Raw genomic sequence first — 23,925 nt, 5'->3', positions numbered from 1 at the left:
ATAGTTTCCTGAGCTGGAACAACTCACAGTCCAGTTGTCAGGAGCTGGGAGTGCTCAGCACGTGGAAAGTATTCGGAAAACAGCAAAAAAGGGAAGAGAAATGAACGTACAAGGCCTTTGAAAAACCCTCCCAGGGACTGCCTCTTCTCTGCCTTCTTGTGGGAGGGCTCCTTGGCGTCGCCGCCGTTGTGGATGGAGTCAGGCTCGGCTGCTGGCTGCTCCCGGGGCTCGGGCTGCTCCCTGCCCTTCTGCCTGCCCAGCTCCAGCGTGGCCTTCTTGTCTTTGGAGCCCTCTTTGCTCCTCGGGCCCCCAGGGTCGCTCTCAGGTGGGACGAGAGGCTTCTCCGTGGCGTTCAAAGTCTGCAGCCAACAGGGGTTATTTTAGTGGGCAACGGAAAGAGTTCAGAAGGAGATCCATAAATATGTTAGGGAAAAAATAAGATTATTTTAAAAATTGGAATGCCACCTGGCAGGAGGAGTCCTGCTGCCCAGCAGGTTTGCATTGCCAGAGGTTGGGATGAGCTCCTGCCGTGTTGGCTCAGGGAAGGATCACAGGGAGCTGATGGAATTCCACGAGCAAGGACTGAGGGATTGAACCATCCCTGCCTGGAACAACTTCATGGATGTGTCTGCTGGGGCTGCTCGAGGAGGCAGGGGCATCACTGACAGTCACTGCCCACTGAAATACCCCCAAAAAGTGCAAGGAAAAGATCTGGGAAAGGACAAAAATCAAAGGACCCCATAAAGCAAGGGATGAAAAGAAATTCCCTGTGAATGAACAACACTTCACCCAAAAATTAACAACTCAGGGAAGCCAGAATGTCATAGAAAATTTCACGTACAAGTGCAAAAGAAGAGACAGGAAATCGTCCAAAAAACACAATCACCTGCCTAGAGTAAAGGGGAAGATTCTGGAACTCAGAGAAGTTCAGGATATATTTGAAGTTCACACAAGAAAAATCCTATCTGGCAAACAAAGGATCAGACCATGAAATTGTCACTGTTTGGAAAGCAGTAAATGAGGGTGGTTTTGCCAGGAAATCTGTTTGCAAATAGGATTTTTTTTTTAATGTAAAAAGAACCCCAAACCCATATGGCTTTATTTATTGCCATCATTAAAACAGCACAAATTTGCCATGTTGAAAAGCTGGAAATCTCACATCTGCCCTCAGGCCATGGCCCAAGCTTAATGCTGTGTATTTTTCCAGCTTTGGGAATTTTACCATTACTCTTGAAATATTTGGTGTTCTTCTGAAGGCCTGGGGTTATGTGCTCACACGCCAGGCTTAGCTTTCATTCAAAACAAAAACATTTTTAGATATCGTGATTTCAGAGAAAACCCTGAAAGCAGAAACTTTAGAGAAACAGAATGCAAATGCACCTCTTGCATTTAAAAATAAAAAATGTTCAAGCCTGCCTAATTTTGGGGAAACAAGGATGAGAGGGGACAACAATCCTGCTGCTTTGCCTTTTTCACTCAATTCAGCTCTTCTTGCTACATAATCTTAAAAAAGTTGCATGTTTAAATCACAGAACCCATTTAATACAGTCAGGCTTGACCAGGAGACAACTCCTCTACTGCATATGAGCTTTTGGAATGATTTCTTTTTCCAGAGATTGATATATGTGGTAAATATTTCCTCACACCTGGATTGCTTTGCTCTTAGGCTTAAAAAATCCATTCTTTGTGCAGGAGAAGGTGAAGATCAGCAGATTAATAAATGTTTAAAGCAGGCTCACACCCCACCTGTGTCACCTCACCTGGGAAGTGACACTGCAGTTCCCAGGGGTGCAGGAGCTCCCCCAGCACAAGGATGGGCACAGAGCAAATTGAAAATGTCTCTGGCTCAGTTAAATCTGGGAGCTCTGAGCAGTTGCTTCCCAAGACCCTTCCCACTGGAAGTGAGAAAATGATTTTCTGGTGAAATTGCCAACGTTCACCTTCGCTGCAGCAACAACAGCTCTGGGCTGAGCCCAGACACAGAGGGGCCAGAGAAGCCTCAGAAACACTCTGTGCAATCTGTGGCTTTGTCTGTGGGTGTAAAAGCAGAGTTTTCCTCCCCACACGTGCCTGAGACAGCGCTGCAGCCACAGCAGAACCCCATGGCTGAGAGCAGGTGGGGCCTTTGATGTCAGGCAGACTAAACACTTCTTAAAAAATATTCATAATACATTTTCCAGGCAAAAAATACCCAACTCAAACCCTATCAGATAATCTCTTTGAGGTGTTTCATATTAACCTTGAAAGGCAGGAAATTGGCAGATTTGATATTGATGGGAGCAGCTCAGGAAATGTGGTGTGAGGCCAATGAATAATGAAAGATGTTAATGCTCCTTACTCCAAAGGGGAGCTGCTCCTGGCACTTTGCTTTGCCTCCCTCAACATTAGCAGTGCCAATGAAATAAAAAATGAAAAATGGACACATTTTCCCCGTTATCTTACAGGAGACCTTGGGCCAAGGCTGATTTTCAAGCCCAGGATTTCTGTGGTTTTGGAGCAGTGCTGAAATTTCTGCAGGGTGCAGAGTGGCAGGGATGGGAAGGGGAGAAGAATCGCAGCATTCCAGAGACACTACAGCATAATTTAAGGAAATCCTTTCAAAGAAATCCCCAAAAAAGGAAGAAGTCAACAAGATCCAGTTTTCCTTGGGCTCCTCTGAGGAATAAAACTGTTCTACTTTACACCAGGGCAAGGGAGAGAAGGAGGAAGAACAATAAACTGATTTACAGAAATGGAAGGAAGCTGGCTGCTCATTCAAATAATAAAATAGATCCAGGGCTGAAACATTTGCTGTCTTACTCAGATCACTTCACAAAGCTCTTGTATCAAATAAGGATTAAGTGTCACAAGACAAGGCTCTTCTATATTTAGGATGCTTTTAGAGACATAATTCATGAAAATTAACCTTGGTGTCATCAGACACTGTGAAAATAGGAAGAGAGAGATATAATTTTACAGCTATTTAAAAAAGGAAATTCTGAAATGACAGTTTTGAATGCAACTTCAGTTTTCCTCTTAAAGGAAACTGTCTATAGACAGAACCTTGTTTTAGTTCTCATTACTGAGAGATGAATTCTTCTGAATATCTTCACTTGCAGCAGATGAGGGTTTGAAGCTCAATAGAATTTGTATTTCTAATGAAAATATTATTTTTATGAAGCATTTTGAAAGCTATGAAGAATAGAATGAAAATACCACACCCAAAGGTTTAGATTTTATGAACACATAATGAAAGAAACAAAAACAGAACAAGAAACAAATCTGATCATGGCTTTTGTTACATTGCAGTGAACAGTTTTCATTCTCATTTTCAGTTCTCTTTTGTAGAGTTTCCACCTAAATGATTCTTTCCTCAGAAGACAAGTAAATCAACAAAGTAAAAATAATTCTGTGTGTATTTAGTTCCACTGCCTCAGCCAAGGTTCTTGCAGAAAGTCAAAAAGCAGCAAGAGAGAGGAAGAAGACTGAACACAAACCCACTGATTATTTTAAGAAAAGGAACACACCCGGAAAAAGCTTCTTAAAAAAAAAATGATGTCGACTCTTTAAAATCTTGTTTAATATTACAAACAGATAAAAGAAACAGAGAAGTGTAAATACACGAAGCTCAGTGAGTGCAGCACTTTCCTTTCAGTGACTTTTACACTTCAAGAGGCAGAGCTGGGTGGGAGGAGGTGACAAGAGCCCATCACCAGGGGATGAGGAAGCCCAGGCCAGAAACACAAAGTCACTTAGGTGGTGTCTGGGGCTGGGACCGTGTCCCTCTTCTGCACGAGGGTCCCTGCATCCCCCCTGCCTGACTAAAACAGCAAAGGTCCTGCTTGAGCCTTCATCCAGGATGGAAACTCCCAGCAATCGAGGCTCGAAGGCACCTCAGCAGCTCCCCTTTGGAGATGTCCCCATCTCCAGGGTGGCTTTTGCTGCTTCTGCTCTGTGGGATTGTCGCTTGCCAGTCAGGTTTGCCTCCAATCCCAATGAGCAGGGATCATTTCAGCCCAAAACAAGAACCTGCTGTCAGCCCTGGAATTTTCTGGGAAAGAGATTTTCTGGAATTTTCTAGGAAAGAGATTTTCTTTGCTTTCCAGACCAAAATCTGTCCTACAAGACCTAGTGGGACTTGCTCTCTATTTATCCACCCTACTAAGTGCATGTGCTGTGAATAATTAAAGCCCACTCAGCTTTGGAGGGATGTTTCCATATTTTGTCATCAGCATCCATTTAATCCTGATTTTTGCTTTGCAGTTTATTCCTGCAGTCTTTAAACCTCTAAATAATAATCCTCCTTGCTTCCCACACTTCCCAGCCAGGACAATCTGAGCAGAGCCTGAGGCTGCAGCACTGGAAGGTCACTCAGAGCAAACCTTGACTCTGAAGTATCTTTTTAAGGTAAAAACCCATTTCCATCTAGATTTAAAAGTGAGAAACCCCCATTTGACCAGACTGAGTAAGTAGGACAAGCTTTGTGAGAATTAGGTTAAGCTTAAGTTACAATTAGTGCTACAAAAGGGACAACAGGAATGAGTATTTGTGTTTAAAAATGTGTTGGAGGGTTCAGTGTGTTCTCCTGGGTGCCACAGAACGCACAGAGCTCAGCAGCAAAGCATAAAACAAACTGCAGGATTTCAGAGTGCCCAAATTTAAATGTCATTTTTCATTGCAGAAGTTCAATGAAAACAATGAAAGGATGTGACTTTTGTTCTAAATTTATCTCGGGCGGAATTGTGGTTTGCTGCAGCTCTGTGTTTGTAACGTGGAGCACACAGCACCAGCCTGGTCCCACAGATGGGCTCACTGCAACCTGCCTTTCCTACAAAACCACAGAAATCAATGCATGGCAGCAGCAGGAGGGAAAATGAAACCACCCCATGACAATTCATGGCTTTTGTGGGAAAAGCCTGTCCCTGAAGGTGCCATGCTGGGCCTGGCACAGGTTTGTGCTCGGGAGCTTTATCTGTGCAGGGGAGGAAGCACAGTGTGGTCTGTGCTGGGGACAAACCCCTCCAGAGTGCATGAGGATGGGCTGTGATAAGATCTGCTCTGCATTTGTGTTTTAGCAAGTCCTCAAGTGCCTTTAGGAAAAAAAAAACCCTGCTCTAACAGCAATCAGTGTTACCTTTCCCCTTATAAACACCCCAAACCCAGATAAGACCAGCCCTGCTTTAGCCAACCTCCCTAATCCACCTCGTGTTTTTATTGCTATGATTATTTTTAACCAAAACCAGAGTAAAGGCCTTGAGGTCTAGACAAAGCTCCCTCTTGCTGCCAGTGAGATGAGGATGAAACAATGCCAAGGATTTCTCTGCAGAGCGCTGCTGACCTCTCATCCTTGCCTCTGGTCACTTGGGCTTGCTGCTGGCCAAGGCTGCCCACAAAGTTTGCTGCAGTGAGCAGGGTGGGCTGGGATGTTTTTAAATGGAGGAGGGTGGGGACAGCCAATACCCTGCTACACTTTCATCAATAGCTGTGACAACAGAGTTATTCTCAATTCTAAATGCTATTTACTGCCTAAGTTTGGTTATATGGGGAAGCAGGGCAGCACAGGGACTGCAGATGATTTGGGAGCACTTTTCCTCTGGGAAGCAGGATCAGATTCTACTTTCTGCCTTTCCTTTTTCCCACCTGATGGACTTTGCAGGAATGATTGCCTCCTTTCCTTTCACGTGCCAGTTCACCTAACCTACATAAACTGCCAAAAACGGTCGTGCCACTAAAAATACAGCTCCCCAAAGCCAGGGCAGAACAGGGCACGGCACAGGGGGACTGACAGCGCCGTGGCCAGCGGGAGATGGGGCTGGAGGCGGGGTTGGAGGTGGGCTCCTCCAGGAGCTTCCCACAGGGGGATGCTGCGCTTTGTGAAGCGGAGCATCCTCGGTGTCGCAACCCATGGAGCTCCCTGGGCCACCTTGGTGGGGAAAGGGCCATCTGAGCCCTTGGGATGTTCCGGGAGGAGCCGCGAGAGGGAGATGCAGGACGGGGAATGCGAGGAGAAATCCCAGCCTGCGTCCCTGAGCATCCCTGAGTGTTCCTCATCCCTGAGCATCCCTGAGCGTCCCTCATCCCTGAGCATCCCTCATCCCTGAGCATCCCTGAGCATCCCTCATCCTTGAGCATCCCTGAGCATCCCTCATCCCTGAGCATCCCTGAGCATCCCTGATCCCTGAGCATCCCTGAGCATCCCTGATCCCTGAGCATCTCTGAGCATCCCTGAGTGTCCCTCATCCCTGATCTCCCCTCATCCCTGAGCACCTCTCATACCCCTGAGCATCCCTCATCCCTGAGCATCCCTGAGTGTCCCTCATCCCTGAGCATCTCTGAGCATCCCTCATCCCTGAGCATCCCTGAGCATCCTTGAGCATCCTTGAGCATCCCTCATCCCTGAGCACCCCTGTGCCCTCCCAGACAAAGACAAAGTGTTTTCCCAGCCTCGACCCAGCCCTCTGAGCTCCCAAAGGACAAAGCTGCTCTTACCAGCTTGAAGAACTTCCTCAGGTTTGCCTTGGGCGTTTTGCTCTCCACCCCTCGCGGTTTCACCTCGGTGCTCTCTGTGCCCTTGCTCTCGTCCCTGTCGGGGGCCACGGCCTCCAGAGCCACCTCTGCCTTCTCATTGCTCACGGCCTCTGCTTCTTCCGAGGAGTTCTGGGATTGGGAATAAAGTGGAAGAAACATTCTGACTCAATCTGTGAGGAGTTGGTTGATTTCTTAAAATTTTACAATCAAATAGGGCATAAAAACATCCTCAGTTTCACTGTTCTCTTTGTGCTGTTTCAGGAATTTGATTAATCCCAAATGAAAGAAGTAAATAAGTGTTAAAATCCCAGCACTTTATATAAACGAAAGAAATAACCTTCCTTGAGTTGCTGGTTCCCAATCACGAGAACCTAGCTTTGATTACAATGTAAGAAGAATGAAAAGGAAATCACACACAGCAATGCATGTCCTGAGGAGATGGGAGTCAAGTGAATCCAGTAAATATGAGAAAATTCATACTCAGGAATTTGCACTCAAAAGCAGAATTAAGATTATTTGAAACACACTATGGACACTATTAACTGCTGAAACCTGGCCTTGGACAATCCCAGGGATGGGGCAGCCACAGCTCCTCTGGGAATCTGTGTCAGGACCTCTCCTCCCTCCCAGGGAACAATTCCTTCCCAATATCCCATCTAAACCTCCTCTGTGCCAGTTTAGAGCCATTCCCCCTGTCCTGTCACTTGTTTATTCTTATTTGTCACCACATTCTTTTATTTGGACTCTGCCACTTTTACTGTGAACAATTATATTTCCTGTCCCCCTTTCCAGCAGTTTTCCATCTCCATTTCCGAGCAAATAAAATCCCAGTTTATTTAGTCCTTCTTACAGAAGCCATCCAATATATTTACTCAGTATTCCATCGCACCTTTTAGTTCTGTCATATTTTTAAGTTGCAGGGAATTCCACATTCAAGAAGGGGATTCACCATGGATTTCTACCACAGCAGGAAAGATTTTGCTTTGTTCCTGACTCCTCTTTTGTGGAAGAAACAACATTTTGGGGGTGGGGCAACAGGGAGAAGAATGATGAGGGAATAAATATTCCTTATCCCCTGCTGCCTGAGATGGCTGCAGCACATCCCACTCTCCTGTGGAATTGTACATTTAATTTATATTTATGAACAGCTTGGAGATAATCAATCTATAATAATTTTACTCTGGATCTCTGCCTATTCACACATCCATATCATCAATTCCCCATCTATTTGCTGGGAGGGAATGACTCAGAGCAGAGTGGAAGCAGTGGCTCAGCAAGGCAGAGCTCAGCTCCTGGGATCTCTCCTCTCCAAGGGGGCAGGTTGGGATCACTCTGCTGCACCCCAAAGCAGTTTTGTCTCTGAGCTCTGGCTCTGCACTGGAATTGGTGGCACAACAAACAAAAGCACCCTGGCACCAAATGGCAAGCTCCAAAAAGCAGTGCCCAGTTAAATTAGGGTTAGGCAGCTACTCAGGGATTGAGCTGTTTCCAGTATCAGGGATTTTTGCACATTTCTTCAGGAAATTCTTTTGCAGGACAAGGCAGAACGGCTTCACTGAAAGAAGGGAAATTTAGGTTGGATGTACAGAGGAAATTCCTCCCTGTGAGGGTGCTGAGCCCTGGCACAGGTGCCCAGAGCAGCTGTGGCTGCCCCTGGATCCCTGGCAGTGCCCAAGGCCAGGCTGGAAAGGGCTGGGAGCACCTGGGACAGTGGAAGGTGTCCCTGCCATGGCAGGGGTGGCACTGCATGGGTCACTTTAAGGTCCCTCCAACCCAAACCATCTTGGGATTCCATGTTCTGCTTCACCCAGTAATTAACCAGTTTGCTGTTTGCACGTCAGCAAAACAAGCATGATTTTCCTGCAGTTGCATGGCAAGAGTCGCTTAAAATTCAAGTTTTTAAAGCAAACACATCTGCTTTTAAAGACAGGTCCCAGAGCAGTGTAAATAATGCTGCCTTGATCACCTTCCACCTTGGCCTGGCCTGCTTTGATCAGATAAATGTGAAGCATCATGTTTCTCTGCCCTGATCAGATATCTACGAGGCCTTGGAAGCAGCTTTCCAACACAAATATTGGAAATTGCCCACTGTAATTCCCTATTAGTATTCCTTCTGAAAAAAGAAAAAAAAAAGGAGAAATGCTGGCACAGCAAATATTTGAGTAACAGTTCTGAAAATTCTTGTGAAGACTGATCAGGAAATGGGGCAAATACAAAGTGGCTCCCAGCTGAGAAGCTGAATAAGGAATTTTTCATTTTCCCTTTCCATATTTATTCATCTGCAGGCAGAGCAGCAGCATTAACTGCCACGTGTTGACAGGCACTTCATTAGCTGCACTTTGAAGTGAAAGCTCATCAGAAGATGGATATTTAAGAGAGTGCCTGGAAAGAGAAGCTGGAGCTGAATCCTGCATCTATTGAGTGTTGTGGTTGCTGTTTGTGACTTCAAAAGCAAAGCGACTCCTGACTCTGAATTCTCCACCTATCTGAGCTTGGATTCTCTGTCCTAGCAAAAGGCCAGCGAATTAAATGTGCCAGAAAAAGATAAATTCACTGCAGAACACCGCACAGAGTCTTCAAACCAAGCTGAGTTTGAGGCCAACCTGTTTTCTTTTGGTTTTTTGTACATCTCTCCTTTCTTTTTTTTTTTTTTTTTTTAATCCTTGATACTTCATTAACAAATGACTGAACTCAGACTGGATTTATTGCTGTTTTACACAGCAGCCTGCCAGAAGGTCTCTTCTTTCCCTTATTTCATCCTGATGTTCAGCACACATCCTGCTTCCCAGCTCTGCTTTCAAATAAGCCGGATTACACAGAGGAGGAGGTTTCTGTAGCAATAACAACCACAGAAAAACCTCCCTCTCCCTCTTCTTCCCAGCTTTCCTCTCATTCCAAGCACCTGATCCCCTCAGTTCCCCTGGAAATTCAGTCCCAAGTGGCAAATGTTTGAAGCTTTGATTATTTTCAAGCATGTTTACTCTGTAAGGGGCATCTGGGTGTTTGGAAGCAGCAAATTTCTGGGATTTGAGCTTGAGCAGAAGGCCAGAAAAGCAGTTATTTAACATCCTGTGACTCAGTAAAGTTTCAGACAGCCCATCTAGGAAATGAAATTAAGAATGAATAAACTTCAGCTTACAAACCATAAGGATTGTGGAAACGGGAACTGTGTTTTTAGAGTTAGCCCTAAATTTAGTTAAAATCATTATTTAACCGGAGGAACAATGTGTCTTCCTAAGCAATTGAGACCCCAAATTAAAGCCTGGTCTGCTCTGTCACAGAACATTTTCTGCTGAGTAAGAATAGGCTCCCCTGATCCCAGCTTTTCAGACATTTATAGCAAAGAAATGAAATGAGGTTTTAGAGCTTTATCTCTATTAATAATGAATTTTAGTAAAGAACTCTGTGAACTCTGAGGGATATTCAACGGAAGCATTGAATTGAGAGGGGATAGCATTCCTGATTCCATAAAACAAGAGAACTGTTGCAGCCATCTTTTATGGAAAATCCTTTCCTTAGGATTTTTCCTCCTGAGAAGCTGGGAGGCCTCAGGAACAAAATGTAAACATTGATTATCTGCTGCTGTGGAATGCAACAGGTGCATCTGGGATTGGTCTCATGTGGTTGTTTGTAATTAATGGCCAATCACAGTCAGCTGGCTCGGACAGAAAGCCGAGCCACAAACCTTTGTTATCATTCTTTGCTATTCTATTCTTAGCTGGCCTTCTGATGAAACTTTTTCTTCTATTATTTTAGTATAGTTTTGATGTAATATATATCATAAAATAATAAATCAGCCTTCTGAAACATGGAGTCAGATCCTCATCTGTTCCTTCACCCTGGGATCCCTGTGAACACCGTCACAGAGAGCCAGAGAACCACCACAGATAAATTCACGTCCCTGCTGTGGAACAGGCGGGAGCTGCTGCCCGTGGTGGGTTTGGCAGCAATGACTGCAGCCCCAGTACCTTTTTCCAGAAGAGCTTGCTGAGGGGCAGAGGGGTGGCTGAGCCCTTGTCCTTGGTGCCCTCCCGGGGTGGTTCTGTGCTCACGCTCTGCGGAGGGGCCGCGGCCTCTGGAGCTTTTGGGTTCTGCTTGGGCAGCGGCTCTGGGCAGGCAGGGACATTTCTGTCTGCTTTCACACAGCTCACAGGAGGCTGCTCAGGGCTCTGGGAACAAAAGGAAATTAAGATTGTGAGCAACAAATCCAGCACGCTCAGCCATCACCTGGGCAGGTGAGCACCGCCTCTCCCCGTTCTCCCCTGCCCTTCCATCCCTGCTTGACACAGCTGCCGCAGACATCTTTTCATTAAAATCCTTTCATTAGGATTTTTTCCTGCTGAGAAGCTGAGAGGCTTCAGCAACAAAATGCAAACAATGATTATCTGCTGCTGTGGAATGCAACAGGTGCATCTGGGATTGGCCCATCTTGGATGTTTGTAATTAATGGCCAACCACAGCCCAGTTAGCTTGGACTCTGTCCGAGACACACACCTTGATTGTTCATTCCTTTCTATTCTTAGCTTAGCCAGCCTTCTGAGATGAAACTTTTCCTTCTTTTCTTTTTAGTATAGTTTTGATGTAATATATATCATAAAATAATAAATCAAGCCTTCTGAACATGGAGTCAACATTCTCATCTCTTCCCTCACCTGAAAACCCCTGTGAACACCATCACACACAGCAAAGCCAGAACGCAGATAAAGAAATTAAAATAAATTAAAACACTTAAAGACCAAACATGCCAGTGAGAATTCCCCTTTTCCTGCATTGCACAGATAATTCAACCCCTCCTACTCACTTTGGTGCTGGTTGTCTGCTGGGTTTCTTTCGCAGCCTGCAGGGAAACAAAACACAAAGATGAGTCTGTCTGAGGCAACGGCAGCACTGCAATTCCACAGGCCAGCAATTGTCTGTGGCACCAATTATTTTATTTTTAGTGAATGTGTGTGCAAGTCCTGGCTCCTGCAGCCATGGAAACTGATCCCTGGAAGAGTGGAGGCTGGAGGGAATGCCAGGTCCCATCCTTGTACCTGCAGAGCTTGGTGCTATTTTCTTTGTGCTTGTAGTTCTCAACTTGTTCTTTAAAAATATGTATATTTATATATGTATTCCCATATTCACATTCCCATTCAGGTCAGGTAAGTCACTACAGAGAATTTAAAGTATTAACAGATTTTTCCGTGTCTGCAGCTTCCAGTGCTCAGGGACACAGAGCTGGGTGTTTTCCATGGGAATCCCACACCACCATCAGGGATGTGCTCCCGTCACCTTCCAGCAGGAGGCTCGGATGCCTGGCATCCAAAACAGGCAGCACACGAAATGCTGGAAATAACCCAGGGCATGGAAGAGCCCTGAACTGGAACTCGGGCAGGAGCTCTCCAAAGAGCAGCTCTGCAGGGGCTGGAGGCTGGTCCCACCCAGCCTCTCATGTTTTTGGGCATGAGGTGGGATTTCCTTCAGCACAACCATTCAGTGATGGGGCTCCTGATTCCATCAGGATACACAAATTTCATCAGGAGCCAGTTAAATCCCTCCTTGGCCGGGGATTTTGGCTGCATCTCCTACCCCTCACACTGAACAATGACCTGAGCTGCACAAAAACCCACACAACCATCTGGCCAGGCTCCAGCAGCCGGGGCAGACTTTGGGAAGCTCTCCACAGAACAGGTGAGACATTCTGCAGGGCAGGTGAGATATTTTCTGGGGAGTTATTTTGCAGGAGCCAAGAACTTCTTTTTTATGGTCAGCTCTGACAAATAACATCCAGAACGAGAGGTGAGAACAAGGGTGAGAATGGCACAGGCTGGCTTCAGCATTAGTGCTGCAAGTGAGGGATTCACCCTTCTCTTCCAAGGGAAAATTCCATAAATCAGCTCAGTTATATGCAAAATTAGCATGGAATGAAGGACAAACGTGCATGGATAGGAAGAGCACCACAAGCTGCCTTAGAGTTAGGATTTTGTAACACAGGAGCCTGAAAAACAATGTTTCTGTTAAATCACAAACTCTTTCAACTTCCATTAAATATTCCAGGCACTCTTCTCACTACAATTTATTGCAAGATTAATTATTGGAATGGAATCTTAAAAAAAATGCCAGTCAGGTTCGGTTTTTACCAGAAAACCTTAATTCATTATGAACAAGTAATTAATATTTTAATTTTATTAAAAAAAGAAGCTGAGATATCAAATTTAAGGTTTTGGGAAGAACTGCATACTTGAATTCACTTGGAATACTATTATTCCTTCAGTAATATGCAGATGACTTTTTTTTTCCTCAAAAATGAGATAGTGGAAAGAACATTTTTGGTTTTAAAATGTATTAAAGAATGCCCTATGCCCTTGGTTATAAAGCCCCCTACTCACCAGAAATTCCACGTGGGTGTCTGGAGGGAGAATTAAATATTAATTATGTTCCTCCCCCACTGAAAGGGTCCCTGCTTCTGCATTCTCTGGGCTAAAAAGCTTCAATTCTCTGCTTGCCTGCCATGATTATCTTCAGAGAGTGCAGAAATCTTTAAATACAGAGGTTGAGACCAACATTTTTGGTGATTTCTGGGTTTTAATACAAAAGCTTGTGCCCTCTGAAACAGCCATTTGCTTGACTGTGCATTTTAAGTTCTTTAAAGTAGCCATCAAACCCAGAATTTTTTTCTACTCCAAACTAAATCAGAACTATAATAAATTAATTTTCTTGCTTGCAAGGAGAAATCCCTATTTCTGCAGGAAATTCCATGCTCCAGCCTGCTCTCTGCCGTATCAGATGCCCCAAAATGCCAATTTCAGGTGTACATTAATGACATAAAACCTGACCTGGGGCTGGGCTGAGCTCCCAAACCTCTCTGGTCTCAGGCTTTGGCCACCTCTACACAACTCATTGTTTGTCAGCACCTCTGATTTGGTTTTTAGTGGCCAGGGGGTTTAGTCAGTGTTAGTAACTCGCAGGAATTATTGCTCCAGGGATTGCTCCAGAACCCCGAGCTCACAGAGAGCCCAGTGAAAGGAAGGTGCAGCTCAGGATGTCCCCATTCCCCCAGCACAGAAATGCTCCCCCAGGGACCTCCAGAGCTCTGCACATCTGCCCAGATGTTGGCAAGGACTCCTCTGTGTGTGGGTGCCAGGAGCCAGCTGTGATTCTCAGGGTTCTGCTGCTCCTGGAGCTCCATACCAACCTTGTGCCTAAAGAGTTTGCTAAAGGTGCCGTGGCCCAGCTTGGGGCTCTCTGCCTTCTTTTTCTTGGCTCCTTTGGAGGGGGATCCTGGTGCTGCCTTCGGGCCAGGCTGGCCCCCTGGGCCCTTCTCCGCCTTGGAGCCCTTGTGCACAACAGCAGGTGCAGGTGAGTGTTTGCTGCAGATATTTGCTTTAGCAAAGACGTTATTCCATCATCACACACGTGGGATTAAAGGAAAGTATTCCCTCTTAGCTCTGGATAAATTGTGGGGTTTTCCCTGAGTGACTTCTCAGCTCTCCTCAGAGTTCCTTTCTCATGAGCAGCAAAATAAAAGCCAAGGCAATCCACCTGATTCCAAATTACACCACAACCTTCCCTCTAAAACCTCCACTAAACTGAAACCTAAATTCCACAAACATCTGCCTTTCCAAGTCATGAAGAAGCAATTTAGGATTTATAATTTTTAAACAGGCAAATATATAAATCTTTGGAGGAACATTCAGTGTTTTTATTGCGGCATAATAGGGACTTTAAAATGTTTTATATAATGCATTATTTAGGAAAAGGGCAGTGTGAATATTCATGATATACACTGCCTAAAATATTTCAAGCTTGCATTAATGTCCTTGAAATTAATTAATTAATTCTTCAAGGTCTCAGGCTTTAAAGCAGGAAGATGCCTTTGGTTACCTGGCCTAGAGGAGGAGGAAGGATTATTCCTTACTAATTCTCACAGCAAAAATGACCCTTATTCCTGCAAAATTCTTACAATTCCTGAACACAGAGTGCCACAGGATCAGCTCAGAGCCTGTCACAGGAGGGTGAGGTCAGCGATTGGGGCAGACCTTGTCCAAACATCCTCCTGGTTTGTAGGAACGGCCCGAGCAGGTGTGAGCGGGCTCTGAACCCATGTGGGCACAGAGGAAGGACGGGCACTGAGGGACAGGAACTGAGGGATGGCCACCGAGGTGATGCCTCAGGTTTGAGCTTTTCTATTTTTCACATTCTGTGCTGCTTTAGTGTGTGGGTCTGGGTTCACATCAGGGGATGCTGAGCTCTGTGCACAGAGCAGGGAGACAAAACAATTCCTGCTCCAGCTGGGCACCAAGGACAAATGGCCCAAATCTCAGCCCAGGAGCACAAACCCCGTGGGCTGGAGAGAGAAAAACAAGCAGGGTGGGACTGCAGGGCTAAAGCTGGAATGGGACAATGAACTGCAAGGTGCAAATGGAGCAGAGCTGATCCCAGGGACAGAGCCCGTGCCCGGCCGTGCATTTTGGGGCCATTTTGGTTCATCTTGGGTGCAGCCCTGGCTGGGCTCTGGTGCTGCCCAAGGTGGGTCCATGGAGGGGATCCTTTGAATAAGTCCCTGCTTTATTCATAGGTCTGTCCAGTCTCTGTTCTAGCTCAGCCTGCACAAGGCATGAGAGGGACAGACACCACCAAGGGTGTGCCTGGCAGCACACGTGGCCCACAGCTGATTAGAGCTGATCAGCACTGATAAGAGCCTGACCCTACAGAAACAGAAAGTTCTTCCCCACCCAGAGGGTGCTGGGGCACTGCCCAGGCTCTCCAGGGCTCGTTCCCTGCTCCAAACCTTCCAGAGCTCCAGGAGGGCTTGGACAGGGCTCTGGGTGGGATTGTTGGGGGTCTGTGCAGGGCCAGGGCTGGATGAACCTTTGGATCCCTTCCAGCTCCAGGATATTCCATGATTCTATCATTTGAAGGCATAGCAGCCACCCAACACCCCCATGGCACTCAGGAAAACTTCACTTAGCAAAGCTTTACCTTTAACACCCTTCAGTTGGTTTTTTGGGCATTAAAAAAAAAGACCATTATTTCCTATCAGCCAAAAAATCTGCAGCTTTTCTACCTGGGAGCTGATAAATGAACGTCCTCAACATATTTCCCCTTATTGAAGTATAAATGCCATATCAGATAAAGGAATTCCCAATAAAAGAGAACTCCCACTTAATCTCCTGTAAGGAGTTTGCACATCCTGCAAGTCAGCCGGCTTTGTTTGCCCTGCCAGGTGTGCCAGCAAACCAAACCCACCCAGAATATCCCTGTCCAAATGACAGCAGCACCAGCAGTCACCTGGCACAGGGGACACACTCAGGGAAGGAAATGGGGTTTTACTGGATTGTTTCCATCCAAACTGGATTGTTTCTATCCAAACCAGATTGTTCACCACCTCTGGGAAGAGCTGCAAGTCTCCCTGAGCCTCCCTGAGTCTCTCCTTTTCTACATTGTTTGGAAAAGCTTCACCCTATCTGATGATTTTCAGAGTTACTCAAAATTATTGAGAATAATTTTCAGAGCTATTGAGAATTAAATCCCCTACGTACTAACCAAGCTTGCTGCAAAGACTGAATAGGACAAAAGAATTAAAAAAAATAGGAGAAAACCCCAAAATGTTGTGATTTTGGCTAATATCTGCATGGAAAAAAAACAGTTCCATTTTTAAGGTTTTATTCCTGGTTTCTTAATAAAGTTTTCTCAAGTCACAAGGAAAACTGTTCTATGAGCAAACAGAATTTTTTGTGGACTCAAAGTTTTCACTGAAATTTTAGATCAAAGACAAGTCAGAGAAGCAACCAAAAGCATCACCAATCATCACCAAGCTTGCAGAAAACACAACAGATTTTGATTGTAACAGATGACATTAAGAATGGCACTGTTCAGTCTCTTCCTTTTCAATTTATCCAGGGGAAAAATATTTGAAATGACTTCAAATGATTGTATCAGTTAGGGAAAAAGCCCAACAAAATGAAGAGGAAATCCCTGTGTGAAAAACACCTAATGAGCAGTGAAAAAGGAACTGCCTACCTTGTCTTCAGAATCACTTTTGGCTTCAGCTTTGCTTGGGGAGACCTTAAAAGAATTTGAGAAAAAACAGTCACTCAACCCAGCCTTCCAAAGGGTCAAAAAGATAAGTTTGAAATCAGCAGGTTTTATTTGCACAAAGGGAAAATACAAATATTACTTGCCTCAAGTGGGAAAATTGATAATGCAAATATTCCTTGAGAACACATAATGGCTATGATGAAAAATGTCTGGATTGAATATTTACTCTTCAAGCTCCTAATCAATTAATAAAAATGAACTTTTAGAGGTGGTACAAAAGGAATATCAAGCAGAAAGTCTCTGAGACAGTTCCAGATCTGTATAATCTGTGCAGAAGTGGAAGTTTGCAGAGCAGGTGGCACTCACTTGATCATTTCAGTGTCCCCCTCCTCATGCCCCCAAGGACAGAGAACATTTCACATTTATTTATACATTTTTACATTATTTATATAAATTTTCCAGTCCCACAGGGTTTTTTTTGGAAGCAATTGAAGCCCAAAGAGATGGAAAGGAAAGGCAGAACTTACCAGAGTTTTGAGGAAGCTCATGACTGAGCCCTGTCCTGCAGCTGCCTGGGGATTGTGCTGCTCTGCCTGTGCCCTGTCAGGTGCAGCCAGGTCTTGTTCACCTGCAGAGTCCTGCCCAAGCTCCTTCTGGCTGCACTCATCTATCTCCTGAAACATAAAAGGGGGCACAGATTGCTCAGTGCCAGCTTGCCCGATTCCCCGTGGAATGCAGAAGTGGCTTTTGTGACTCGCTGGGAGTCACAGCAGCAATTCCAACCATTCCTGCCCAGCCCACGGGCAGAACAATCCAGCATTTATCCTCTCCTTCCCTCTCTGCTCAGACACTCAGCGCTGCTGCTGCTGCTGGGGGGACGCTGGTCTCAGCCACAGCAGGCACAGCGCGAGCCCCAAACTCCTCTTTTGGCTTTTCCGGGCTGAACTTGTGAAAAATGGCAGCAAATGCTGAGATTTTGGCCCTGCCAGCTCCATGTCTGAGTGCACCTTACAAAGATGGGTTCTGATTCTCTATTTTGCCATGCCAGGAATCAGTTTTATCTATCAAACACCAACATGTCAAACATTAAATGAAGGAAAAAGGTAACAAATCAAAGTAATTCCTCTTAGCCAGATGGAGCTGCCTCTTCTCTTCATGGAATTACACTTCCCAAAGCCCCAAAACATTTTCCAGTGCTCAAGCACTCACAAGTAGGTAATATTAACGAAATTGTTTTCTCTTTAGACACCTGGACAAGGGTCTGCTTCTAAAAAAACACTCTTGAACCAGTTTTGGAGAGTTTGGCACCTCTCACACTGAATTTACCTTCCATTTTGGCCACCTTTACCTTGAGCCTGCACAGGAAAACTCAACAAAAGTGTTGTGCAGGAGATGCCTAAGTGACATCAAAGGTATTTTTCCCTAACCAGCCCATTATACTCAGTGTTTTTTTTAGTGGGAAAAATTAGAATTAAAGTGTTCTAAAGAATGCTGGGTGATTAAAATAGCACAATAATTGTGTAATATGGATTTCTTTATGTCACCAGTGGAAGGAACAGACTTCAAATGCTTTAAGACTTCAGAGGGATCAGGCCAGCTGGGTGTGGGGTGGCAGTGCCAGCAGAACACAGGGGGTTAAAGCATCCATTGAAATGCCAGAGGGGACTTCAGTGCCATTCCCCACCCACCCAGCTCTGCAGGCTGGCCCAGGAGCAGCAGAGCAGGGCAGGAATGCTCCCAGGCACTGAAGGGTCTCACACAGCACTCTGTGCAGCTGCCAGCCCCAGCGTGGCCCCAGAACAATCTGTCCCATGCAGGACACGCGTGCCCAGGGTGGCACACACAGCTCTGGGGCCATGGAAAACGCTGGCTCTGCTCCAGGGGCTCAGGGGACACTGAGGCAGGAGGAGGAGGAGGAGGAGGAGGCTGATGTGCTGCTGAACAAAACCAGCTTCACAGCACAAGTGCTTGGTGCCATCACACTCTTTAGAGCTGGATGCTATCAAGGAAAAGAAACAGATTTAACAAGTTTTTGGAATTACAGAAAGCCCAATGCATCCCTTGGGGTGCACTTCAGGAGGGAGCTGCACACAGCTGTTTCCAGCACCCCTGGCTGATCCAGAACTGAAGCCACTGCAGATCCTGAGGATTGGGGCCATCCCAAAATCCCTGAACTCCACTCACAGCTCAGATGGGCCCCGTTGGATGTGCCCATTTCAGCTCCCTGTGTTCTGCTGGCACTGCCCACCCCACACCCAGCTGTCCTGATCCCTCTGAGGTTTTAAAGCATTTAAAGTTTATTCCTTCCACTGGTGACATAAAGAAATCCATATTATACAATTATTGTGCTATTTTAACCACCCAGCACGGGGAAAGGTTCTTTAGAACAATTTTATTCTAATTTTGCCCACTAAAAATGTCCCTGCCCAAGCTGAGGCTGCCCTTGGCCAGAGAGGATCCCTCCAGCCTGGCCTTGGAGAGGGGCTGAGCTCCATCCTGTGCTCCCATGGGAATGCTCCTGCAGGAAGAGCCCAGGCTGGGGCCATCAGCGCAGAAATCAGGCGCAGAGAGCACACAGCCCTGCAGGATCACAAAATCACCACAAAAGCCTCTGTGGCAGCTCCCCGCTCAAAGCCCTGGGGGTAAATCGTGAAAGAAACCCCAGGAATAACAGAAGATCAGTATTAGGAGTTAATAGATGCTATGTAAATGTTCAATTCATGTCTTTGAGAAGCTAAATTTGGGGGTAATAAACACCTTAAATATACTGTAGTTTCAGTTCAGTCATCAGGAAAAAAAAAAAACCCCAAACATATCAAAAGAATGTATTCCTGCCAGCACTTTTGTTTGCATGAATCATGGCTCAGTGAAACATTTCAGGCATATAATTTATCTTTTCTTTGGCTTACATAGTAAATGCTTCATGAATTCATGAATTCTGCCCTTGTTTTAATTATGCTGCGCTCTGAATGTAGTTTTGTAGACCACAAAAATAAAGAGTGGCTCAGCAAACACAGAATGTTTGTGCAGCTCTTAAGCTACAACTGTGGAGCCTCTCTCTTACTCACCAGCAATGCTGTTTGTTTTGTCTTGGCACTCAGTGCAGGGAAACTTTGCTTTTAGCATTTACAGATACTACAAGTCATAATCCACAAAGAAAAAAAAAGAGAGAGAGAAAAGAGGAGCTGTTGGCAGCGATATCTTGATTTTTAGTATGATTATTTGGTAACAGTTTGTAGTTTCTACAGTAACAGTAATTAAATTAGGCTTGGTCATTCTCCCATCCAGCAGGAGAATTGGAACTTCAGAGGGAACAGAAGGCAACTGTGCTGCAAGGCAGAGCCACAGCCTTTGTTTTAGGGATTGAGTTGAATTTGGCAACACATTGCAGTGTTTAGCTGATGTATTTTCCCCAAAAAAGGGGCTTAACTCCTCTCTACCCCCACCATATATTCCTTTTCATATCTGAAAGAACCAAAGACAAAGTTATAGCCTAAAAATTCAAGCATAAGTTTAAAATTCCTCTCCCTGTGATCCAGATCTGTCATTTACTTACACAGTGAACCCCAATTTGGTGATTCCTCAAAGATATCTATGGTGCAGCTTTTTGCACACACCTGGGAGGTGTAGAGCCATTTTTGATAACCACAGCTGTCCTTAGGAATGTTCCAGAAAGCTGCAGGGATCCTGCAGGCACTCCCAGCCAGCCCCAGCACCAAACAGGGCTCAGCTGTGCCTGGGATTTCCAGGTTGTTCCCACCAGGCACCTCCAGGATGGGGATGGGCACAAGGGGACTGGGGCAGAACTGCAGGAATTAATAAGAAGTCCAGGTGTTTTGATATAATAAAGCTTGATCTGGATGAGCAGTGCTTCCCTGCTTGAGCTGGGAGAATGATTTAGATTCCCTTCTGTCCCTGAGCATGCACTGCCTCAGCTGAGCTTTCAACAGGAATGTTTGTTCCCAGCAGCGTTTAACTCTGAATTTTAGTTAAAACTGCTCCAAAGTGTTCTTTCCTTGGACTTTCACAGCATTCCTTCAGCAGCACAGCTGTGACCCTGCCCACTCTGTAAATGACAGCAGTGGCACTGCAGTGACAGCAAAGTAGGAAATGAGAATTTGGCATTTGGTGGGAAGAGAGACAATTCCTGCAAGCCACGGGGAGGACTTGTTGTGTGTGGCAGTCAAAAGTATCTGCAGGAATTTGGGGTGTTGAAAAGCTCCATTCTAAGAGGCTGAACACAGAAGTGCCAGTGTGCCCTGAACAGAGGATTCATTGCAAATTATCCACCCTGTCCTGCTTAGGTGCTGAATGCCTTAATGGGCTCTTTAAATGTGCATCCCGAGCTGTGATGGGAGCACTCCTGAGGGGCAGGGATGGAAAATGCAACTGTTCCTTCTTAAAAATGAACCCTGAGGAAAATATTACAATGTGTACATTTATACAAGAAATGTGCTCTTCGAATCTGAGAAAGTCTAATGTAGAGAAAACAAAGATTAAAAACAAAAGAATTTTGGGGCAACTTGCAATGCTGGCAGCATAAGCAGTGAGTATCTCCTGAGTTAAGTTCAACACTACCCAGAGCATCAGTGAACACCATCTTATTTGTAAGCCTGAATTAGCCAATAAAAGCAATTATTAAAGTGGTATTTACACATTGGTTTTCCCTCCTGTTCCTGACATTAGACAGAGTTTCAGTTTGATCACCAATTCCTGTACTCCCTTTCAGAGGATGGGCCTTTTCTGTGGTTAATTCCCAGAAAATTATACCTTTTGTATATACTATACATCAGGTCTGGCAGGAAGTGCAAAATCTAAACTCATATTAACTTCCAACTCCTTTGACCAGAGTGCTCTTTCAGTTAAGATCCATAGTTTCTTGTATCACATTCTCATCCTGTAAAATCATTTCTAATGAACCACTTTTCCTTGACTAAAACACCACAATGAGCTGGAATATAAAAATCATTGCTGCGTAATATTCCTTATTTTGTTGAATAGGGTACCCTAGCTAGAGAAGTAGAGCTATTTTAAAAATGGCACTAAACACACCAAAGAACTTTTAGAAACCCATCCAGAGTCAAACTCCAAGAAACTGGTTTAATTTCAGGTATTTTTGCTTTCATTTGCAGCTGGCAGCTGCTCCTCCTGGCAGCTGGAGCCGTGTTGCCCAAACCTTTTGGGGAATTATAAATTGAATTAAACTGGAGGTCAGGATTTAGTCACAAGACGGAGCTTCACTCCTTGGCCACAGGTTCATCCTCCACACCTCTGTCCTGGGGCGTTACCTGTGGCCATTTTCAGGGCAACACTGACTCGTTCCCACCCCACATGGAGTTATCCCACCCTGGCAGTGGGGACAATGAAATTGTCGGTGACAATGGAATTAAAGGTTATTTTATGGAGCACTTGCCTTGCGCAGCGGTTCCCCGTGGGCCGCGATGCTCCCGTTGGGGACGTCCAGGCCCTGCCTGCCCTGCTCAGTGTCCCCTGCTGTCCTCGCCGTGCCCTTCTCCAGCCTGAAGATCCTGTCCAGGAGTGTCACTGCTCTGCCCTTGGGGGCAGCCACATCGCGTCCCTCGGCTGTCCCCGCGAGCTCCGCGTCCTGCAGCGGGGCCTGCCCGGGCTTTTTATGGCTTCCCTGCTGGGGGGCTGCCCCGGGCCCCTCTGTGCCCTCACCCGGGCCTTTGCTGGCACCCAGGGTGGGCTCTGCGGGGGCTGGAGCTGCCGCTGGCTGCTGGGCAGGCGCTGGCACGGCCCAGGGGAAGGGCAGCAGGGAGCGGGGCCTGGCAGCTGGCGGGGCCCTGCTGGCAGCGCTCCCGCCGCTCTGCCCGCCCGCCCGGGCACCGCCGGGACCTGGCTCCGCTGGCTCCGATGGAGAAACGGCGGCGTTATCCTGGGCTGCTGCTGCCCTGGGATCTGCTGTAACGCAGGAGAGAGAGCGAATTATCCACGGGCACTGTGGGCACCATGGGCACAGGCACCCGTGGTGGGGTGAGCTGGGTCTGAGGGCGCACGGGGGACCCTAGCGCTGCTGCTCAGCCCCAGAGCTGATTTCTGCCAGCCCTCACTGAAATCAGTGTGAATTTAACCTTTTGCTCATTCCCAGATCTGATTTTTGCCACCCCTGACATCAGTGTCAATTTTATTCCTCTGCTCATCCCCAGAGCTGATATTTGCTCCTCTGCCACTCACTGACATCAGTGCACATTTTACCCTCTGCTCTCAGCCCCCAGAGCTGATTTCTGCTCCCCTGCCACCCCTGCACCCTGATATCAGTGCACATTTTACCCTCTGCTGATCCCCAGAGTTGATTTTTGCCACCCCTGACTTCAGTGTGAATTTACCCCCTGCACAACCCCCTTGCAGCGCCAAAGTCAGATCTCAGCTCTGCTTGGCACTACTGAGCCCAGTGGACAGCAAATTAAAATCAGTGATATTCAAAAAAAACCCCAAAACTGGTAAAACTTGAGACAGTTATATATCAGTGTATCCCCTGCTCCTCTGTCAAAGCTAAAGAAACAAAAATAAGGGAAAGCACCAGGACTGATCCCGTTTCCTGGTTGGCCAATCTCCCAGCAGGAGTTCTGTGCACTCACAACTGATTTCATTCATTTTTCTCACCCTGCTGCCTGCTCTCCTCAGTGCAGCTCCTGCCTGCACCTCTCCTTGGCCTGTGGGTTATTTTGAGCCTGATTTGAGCACTGATAAATCACAACCCGGCCAGGTTTCTTAGCCTTACATTTCTCTTTACATTTTACATTTCTCCTCTCACAAACTGTGGCTCAGAATCACGTTTCCTCTCCCAAAACTCACACAAATCATTCCATGTGGCCATCACACCTTAGATGCAAAACCCCTTTTGATTTGAAAGTGTATTTTATGATTTTATAAAACAATGGAGCTTTGATAACACAGCTGAGGTGAAAATCCCTGGTATGGGATTCACAGGCAGGAAAAGGCAGCTCCTGCTTTGCACAAGACAAAAGAAACAAGAGACAAAAGAAAAATAATCTTGCTTGGATCTATTTTGTGGCTGGAAGCACAGATGATGTGATGTGATAAAATAAAAATAAAATAAAATTTAAAAGGGTCTTGTTGAGAGGCAAATCTTACAGCTCCCCTGAGCTCCAGCTTCTCTTCCCTGCTTGGGCTGGAATATGGATCTGATTTCCCTGTCACTCATCACCACATTTCAAGGATGAATTTAGATGTATTTAATTATAACCGTGGAAAACTGACAGGCTCAAACCAACTTGCTGAATTAGAATAGGGAAATTGTCAGTTTCAATGCAAAATTGAAATTATTTCAAATTATAATTGCAATAGTCTAGTCAATATTATGCCTTTCACATTTTCCTTTAAGAGAAAGAAAACCCCAGATACCAAAAAATAACT

General features: G+C 45.8%; 1 protein-coding gene across 8 annotated transcripts in view; it reads right to left on the bottom strand.

The window, feature by feature from the left end:
- BCAS1 (brain enriched myelin associated protein 1) overlaps positions 1-23,925 on the bottom strand; it is a 34,492-nt gene that overhangs the window by 3,204 nt on the left and 7,363 nt on the right. For 5 of the 8 annotated variants that reach the window (XM_058814750.1, XM_058814747.1, XM_058814751.1 and 2 more), the window contains 8 exons: positions 21,941-22,449; positions 17,055-17,201; positions 16,510-16,554; positions 13,682-13,822; positions 11,309-11,344; positions 10,476-10,676; positions 6,469-6,636; positions 111-359 (listed from right to left, as the gene is read on the bottom strand). In XM_058814750.1, the coding sequence (XP_058670733.1) occupies positions 111-359; positions 6,469-6,636; positions 10,476-10,676; positions 11,309-11,344; positions 13,682-13,822; positions 16,510-16,554; positions 17,055-17,201; positions 21,941-22,449 (1,496 nt within the window). The remainder of the gene's footprint in view (positions 1-110; positions 360-6,468; positions 6,637-10,475; positions 10,677-11,308; positions 11,345-13,681; positions 13,823-16,509; positions 16,555-17,054; positions 17,202-21,940; positions 22,450-23,925) is intronic. The other 3 variants (XM_058814753.1, XM_058814755.1, XM_058814754.1) reach the window with 3 other exon arrangements.

This window comes from Ammospiza caudacuta, chromosome 15, assembly GCF_027887145.1.
Source record: "Ammospiza caudacuta isolate bAmmCau1 chromosome 15, bAmmCau1.pri, whole genome shotgun sequence".
Classification (NCBI taxonomy): Eukaryota; Metazoa; Chordata; class Aves; order Passeriformes; family Passerellidae; genus Ammospiza; species Ammospiza caudacuta.
Note: the sequence above shows the minus strand (reverse complement) of the source record. Positions and strands in the feature narration are given on the sequence as shown.